Source organism: Cannabis sativa, chromosome 5 (assembly GCF_029168945.1).
Source record: "Cannabis sativa cultivar Pink pepper isolate KNU-18-1 chromosome 5, ASM2916894v1, whole genome shotgun sequence".
Taxonomy (NCBI): Eukaryota; Viridiplantae; Streptophyta; class Magnoliopsida; order Rosales; family Cannabaceae; genus Cannabis; species Cannabis sativa.
Window position 1 is genome coordinate 324,861 of NC_083605.1, and position 7,127 is coordinate 331,987.

The 7,127-nt window shown below is 33.8% G+C and overlaps 1 protein-coding gene across 1 annotated transcript; it reads left to right on the forward strand.

Annotated features, from left to right (window-relative positions):
- The first annotated feature begins 424 nt into the window (after window positions 1–424).
- Window positions 425–3,884, forward strand: LOC133037703 (metal-nicotianamine transporter YSL3-like). The gene is made up of 8 exons (XM_061115094.1): window positions 425–812; window positions 914–1,306; window positions 1,399–1,571; window positions 1,660–1,757; window positions 1,848–1,982; window positions 2,107–2,296; window positions 2,388–2,502; window positions 2,691–3,884. Exons 2-8 carry the CDS (start codon window positions 922–924, stop codon window positions 3,617–3,619), a joined length of 2,025 nt encoding a protein of 674 aa, XP_060971077.1. The 5' UTR covers window positions 425–812; window positions 914–921; the 3' UTR covers window positions 3,620–3,884.
- The last annotated feature ends 3,243 nt before the right edge of the window (window positions 3,885–7,127 follow it).

Below are 7,127 nucleotides of genomic sequence, written 5' to 3' on the forward strand. Positions count from 1 at the left end.
CAAATGATATGACTTCACGAGTTAGTACCTAACCTAACTAACTTAATTAACATTTAAAAATATGATTGTAACAAAATTGCAAAATAAAATATTTTTATTGTTATTTTTTATTAGAATTTTCACTGCAAATATTCTTATAAAATATAACATATTTATATTAGAATGTGTGTAATTATGTAGAACCTATATTAGTATTAGAACTAGTATAAAAAGTAAAAAAATAAAAATAAATCACACACTTTTAGTTGAGCTAAATAATTTTACACAAATTAAACTAATTTCAGAGAAATAAAAATAAATAATATCTTAATCTTTCCATTCCATCTCTACCCACCATCACTTTCTCTCTCTAGAGTAATTAGCAAGAGAGAGAGAGAGAGAGTCAACCATAAGAATTTTCGCGCTTTCTTTCTTTGCCTAACATTTGTTCAAAGAAAGGTTTATTAGTTTTAGTTGGAAAGTTGTTTAAGTGTGTACTACAACGCCTATTTTGTACTACAAAAAATTTGTATTGTAGTACATGCAATGCAATATCATATGTTAATAATTAACGCATTATTATTATTATTATTATTAATACATTCATAAATCTCTTTATTTTTATTTATTTTTCTCTCAAAATCTAGTCGTGTGGTGTCGTTGATTTCCAAGTTTAAAATCACTCAGACTGACCCTTTTGGGGATTTGGTCTGTCTGTGTGTCTGTGTGTGTGTGTTGTTGGATTAACAGAAGAAAAGTCTATAAATTTATAAATACCCATTTCGAGTTTTGATCATTTTCAGTCAAGTTTCGAAGAAAATAACAAGATTGAGGTAAATTCTTATCTGGGTTTCGTTTACACTTGTCTAAAGTTCAAACCTTTAGTGATTTTGATTCCTTTTTTGTTATGTCACTGTGTTTGTTGTTGTTATAGATTTTATAATGGAGAATGGGACTAAACATATGGAAGGGTCTTCTTCTTCATCTTCAGAGATTGAGAAATTTGAAAGAGAGGATATGGAAGAGGTTGGACATGAGCCAGAGGATTTGAACAGAATTGCACCATGGACAGAACAGATTACTCTTCGTGGACTGGTGGCTAGTATAGTGATTGGAATCATTTACAGTGTTATAGTAATGAAGCTCAATCTCACCACTGGTTTGGTCCCAAATCTCAATGTCTCAGCTGCTCTTCTTGCTTTTGTGTTCATAAGAACATGGACTAAGTTGCTCAGCAAAGCTGGAATTATGTCATCTCCTTTCACTAGACAAGAGAATACTATAATCCAAACATGTGCTGTTGCATGTTATAGTATAGCTGTTGGAGGTTAGAGAAAACAACACCAAGTGTTTGTTATTATGTTTAACTTTGTTTTAAGTCTTGGTTTTTTTATTGTTGTTTTTTGGGGTGAATTGCAGGTGGATTTGGGTCTTATCTGTTGGGTTTGAACCAGAAAACTTATGAACAAGCAGGAATTGATACTGTAGGCAATACTCCTGGGAGTACTAAAGAGCCTGGTATTGGTTGGATGACTGGTTTTCTCTTTGTTACTTGTTTTGTTGGGCTATTGGCTTTGGTGCCTCTTAGAAAGGTTTTTTTTTTAACTTTCTTTGTCTTTTCTTTGTTTCTTTCTTTAAAATCATTCACTGAAGAAAGTTATGTTATGACTTTTTGTGCAGATTATGATTATAGACTACAAACTATCATATCCAAGTGGAACTGCTACTGCTGTTCTTATCAATGGTTTTCATACACCTAAAGGAGACAAAAAGGCTAAGTAAGCAATGAGCTTTTTCTCTCAATCAAACAGAATTGAGTATGAAAAAAGTCTAACTAGTTAAGGCTCTCCTTTTTTTTTTTTTGGCAGAAAACAGGTTCATGGATTCATGAGATTCTTCTCCATTAGTTTCTTGTGGGGTTTCTTTCAGTGGTTTTATTCAGGTGGAGATCAATGTGGATTTAATCAGTTCCCAACATTTGGATTGAAAGCTTGGAAAAACTCGTAAGTGCTTTGTAGTTTGTATTACACTTTGAAAGACTCCACTCCACTTTGATTTGCTTATGTCATCATAACCATCATCATCATGATTGACTGAAAAGAATAATATATGATTACCACTTTGCAGATTTTACTTTGATTTTAGTGCCACTTACGTTGGGGCAGGTATGATCTGTTCCCATCTAGTGAACTTGTCTTTGCTTCTTGGTGCTGTGCTCTCATGGGGTGTAATGTGGCCCTTGATAAGGGGTCTTAAAGGAGAGTGGTTCCCTCAAACTTTATCAGAAAGCAGTATGAAAAGTCTAAATGGTTACAAGGTCTAAAGATTTGAGCTCTTTTCTCAACTATATATTCATCTTTCCATTGATTTTTTATTTCTAAAGTACTATTTTCTTTACTTAAATTCAGGTTTTCATCTCCATAGCTTTGATACTTGGAGATGGGCTCTATAACTTTCTCAAGATACTGTTTTTCACAGCCACAAGCATCCATACCAAAATGAAGAACAAGACCCTCAAAACATGTAAATAATACTCTAAACCACTAACTAGTTACAGTGTCCAAAATCATAATAGTGACTAGTGACACACATCCACTAAAGGGAATAATATGATAAATAGTAAAAAGGGTTTTGTTCTTTCTTATTGTCCATATAAAAACTTTACTTAGTTTAGTAACTTAACTGATATGAGTATCTTTCTTTCATTGCAGCTTCAAATAAACAAGATGAGACCCTTGATGATCTTAAAAGAAATGAGTTGTTTGTAAGAGATAGCATTCCTCTTTGGATAGCATTCGTTGGTTATGGTTTCTTTGCCCTCATTTCCATCATAATTATCCCAATAATGTTCCCTGAGCTCAAATGGTACTATGTGGTTGTAGCCTATGTGCTTGCTCCTTCTCTGAGCTTCTGCAATGCTTATGGAGCCGGTTTAACAGACATGAACATGGCATATAATTATGGTAAAGTTGCTCTATTTGTTCTTGCTAGTCTGGCTGGAAAAGAGAATGGTGTGGTTGCAGGGCTTGTTGGTTGTGGTTTGATCAAGTCCATTGTGTCCATTTCTTCTGATTTGATGCACGATTTCAAGACGGGCCATCTCACTCTCACATCTCCTCGGTCAATGCTTGTGAGCCAGGCTATTGGAACAGCAATAGGCTGCGTGGTGGCACCCGTCACATTTTTCCTCTTCTACAAGGCCTTTGATGTTGGGAACCCCGACGGTGAATACAAAGCACCATACGCTATAATCTACAGAAACATGGCAATTCTCGGTGTTCAAGGCTTTTCTGCATTGCCACAGCATTGTTTGCAACTCTGTTATGGCTTCTTTGCATTCGCTATAGGAGCTAACCTTGTGAGAGATCTTTCACCGAAGCATATCAGTAAATGGGTTCCCCTTCCAATGGCCATGGCTGTTCCTTTCTTGGTTGGTGCTTACTTTGCGATTGACATGTGCGTTGGAAGTTTGGTTGTTTTCGTGTGGCACAAGATGAATGATAAGAACGCCGCTCTGATGATTCCTGCTGTTGCTTCGGGTTTGATCTGTGGAGATGGTTTATGGATTCTCCCCTCATCAATACTCGCTTTGGCCAAGGTTCGGCCGCCAATATGCATGCGCTTCTTGACATCAAACTAAAAACAGAATTAGAATTGTACTTAAAAGTATTAGAATAGCTTATAGCTTATTGTAGTAGTTCAAATGGTTAGGCATGTGGTTTGTTTATACAAAGGTCTGAGATTCGAGTCTCTTTTAGATATCTACATAGTTTTGATGTAGTAGATTTCAAATAGAGTATTGTAAAGAGGAAGAGAAGAGAAGAGAAGAGAGTACTCAAAATGTAAACTACATTGTAATGAGATTAATTAATTAGATCAATAAAACCCCACATCTTATTATTGCTTGTTTTCTTTTCATTTTGAGTCAACTCATACAATTATACAAAACCCATTTGCATGAAGAAAAATGATCATGGATCAACGTGTCAATAACAAAAGAGAGCACACATGATAGTGAAAAGTGGTGAGTTTTAGACTATGGTTGGTTCATATTCATAGTATTACCATTCAATGAATTTGGTATATTATAGTGGTCCTAATGCCTAGAAGCTATATATTTATATAATAAAGTAAAGTCAATGAAATTTGTTTGGTTTCAGAGTCCACTTCCTGGTATCTCACTGAAAAATAAGTGTGTGGATTTAATGAAAGGAAGAAAAGACTTTAAGGCATGGTTGAACTGAACATACTTACAACATTTATTGAAACTCTCACACCAAAGAGAATCATTAAAGTTCATATCTTTATCAAGTGTCAGTGTTTTCAATATCTTCTCCCTAAGAATCTTTAACACCTCAAAATAGTTTGTACTAGAAGTTTACTAGCTAATGTTTATACCTAAGCTCATTCATATGTTAAAAATTTAATCATCTTTTAGCATTTTTAGATTTGATAAGCCCTTTATCTCCATTATAACTTGCCTTAAACAAGGTTTGCGTTTTATAGTAATTTAGGTACGAGACAATTCGTGTTTATGGTGGGTTGTATTCCTATTGTGTCGAGACTTAAATATTACAAGCAAATGCATATTAGATAGTATTATCTCATAATAGATTAAATTTAAAAATATTAGTTCATATATAAGAACATGGACTATTACACTCATTATCAATAGTTAATAAGATGAAACTCCATAATGCTTATCATGGTATCAAAGTCAAATTCCTCCTATATGCTTAAGATATAAACAAACGCAAGTAAATAAAATTTCATGCATGTCTAGCCCATTTTGTGGATTTTTATGGAATTTTAATCTAAAAGTTATTTTTTACATAAACCTATCTATGTTAAAGATTTAAATGTATAAAAGGATAAATTATGTCAAATTAAAATATAAATATATTAGAAAATACATAAATAAAATTAAAAAAAAAATGTAAAAAAAAAAATTAAATTAATAAGACATTAAACAGGTCAATGTCACGGTTCATTCTCGTCCCTATGTTATTTAACATTTCAGTGCAAGAAATGTTTCTAATAAGTCGTCTCATCTTATTTTCCATTCAGATAAGGAATCCCCCACTCATTAGTGGCAGGTCCACACAATTGATGTAGCCCATTAGTGTGAATCAATATCATGAGCCAAGTTGTCAAACAATTTTTTTTTTCCTAATTAAATATACTTACTACGGTATATTTTATTTGTATTTTGCATAATTATCAAGTCTAGAACCAAGATTATATTGGAGAGTTATGTTGATGTCGATTATGCATCAAATAAAGATACCATGAAGTCAATAACCAGCTATTGTATTAGTTAGAAATTTCAGTTGCAACATGTGCTTAATTGAGGCAGAGTTTATGGTAACTACAAAAGCTTTCAAAGTTGTGTGGATCAAAAGAATCCTAGGTAAGCTACAAATGATGAGAAAAAAGGCTACGGTGTACTTTGATAGCTAATTTGCCATTTATCTCTGTAAAAATCTAATCTATCACGAGAGATCAAAATATATTGACATCAGGTTGTTTTAGATCAGAAAGGAGATTGAAGATAGAGAAGTAGAACTTGAGAAAGTACTAAGTGAAGAGAATTCTTCAGATGGAACTAAAATTCTTCCAGTTAGCAGGTTCCAACATTGTGTGGAACTGTTGAACATTGGCTCCATCTGAAGATAAGTGGAATACTCCCATGCTGTTTGTCTTGTTTGGTTCTATGAATTAAGGTGAAATTTATTGTTTGGTAATTCATAGAACAAACAAAACTGGAAATAACAGATTTAACTAACAAAATGTGTTAAGTTAGTTAAATTCTACAACATTAGTTCTGTTATGTTAGATGAATTGCTACAACATTCAATTTTAGTTGGTTAAGTGCACCAATTAGTTAGTTAAGTCTATTTATGTCTATTTAAAGGCATGTAATGGTCTTGTAATGTAAGAAACAATTTATATTGAATTGAGAGAGTGAGATCAAGTGTGAGAGAGACTTTGTAAAGAGAGAAAATTAGAGATTTTAGAAATATAATTTAACTATTATTACTGGGGGTGGGCATCATCCAATCCAATTCAATTGAACCGAACCGATCCAATCTAATCCAATTATAAAAAGTTAGATATCCAATTACAATTGGATTGGATTGTATGTTAAAAGTTGGATTCTACTTGGATTGGATCGGTTATTGGATGTCAATCTCAAAATCCAATTAAAAACCGATCAAATCCAATTACATTTATAATATTAAAAAATTATTTATATAATAAAAAATAAAATAAATATTTATTAGATTTTTTTGTATGTTGAATTTGTAACACTTGATTGTTTAGTGTATTTATTTTTATGATGTTTTGTTCTATTTTATTACTTAGAAATGTTATTGTTTTAATTATTAAAAACTTTTAGCTACAATACACTTGTAAGAATAGTATATTTATGAAGTATTAAATTTAAATAAAAAGTGATACTTAGTTTTTTACGTATTTTTCTTTATATTATTAAGCTAATATTGAAAGGGAAATTTGATTTTCTATACTTAGAAAATCTTAAAAAATTTTCCCTAAATATATACTTAATAATATTGGTAATATATGACCACATTCCTAATATCCCACAAATACCCCTCCCATTTGAAAAAAATCAAAAACTGAAATCATCCATGGCTGCCTCCCGAACCTCTCTCTCCCATGGCTGCCTCATCCCGACCACCACGCCCGGCCACCGACGACTACCCACCACCCCGACTACGCACGACCACCGTCCGAACCACGCACGACCCAGCCACTTCTCTCGGACCCAACCCCTCTCTCTCTTCCTCTCTCTCAAACTGAAAAAAAAAACCAGAGGTCCGATGGTCGGACCACATGGTCCGATGGGGTCCGACCCATCGGACCATGTGGTCCGACCGATTATCTTAATATATATATATATAATCGTGGGATCTGATTGCTTGAGGAAAACAAAGAGACACTGGTCCGATGGTCGGACCACATGGTCCGATGGTCGGACCACATGGTCCATCGGACCCATCGGACCATGTGGTCCGACCATCGGACCTCTGGTTTTTTTTTTTCCAGTTTGAGAGAGAGGAAGAGAGAGAATGGGTCCGAGAGAAGTGGCTGGGTCGTGCGTGGTTCGGACGGTGGTCGTGCGT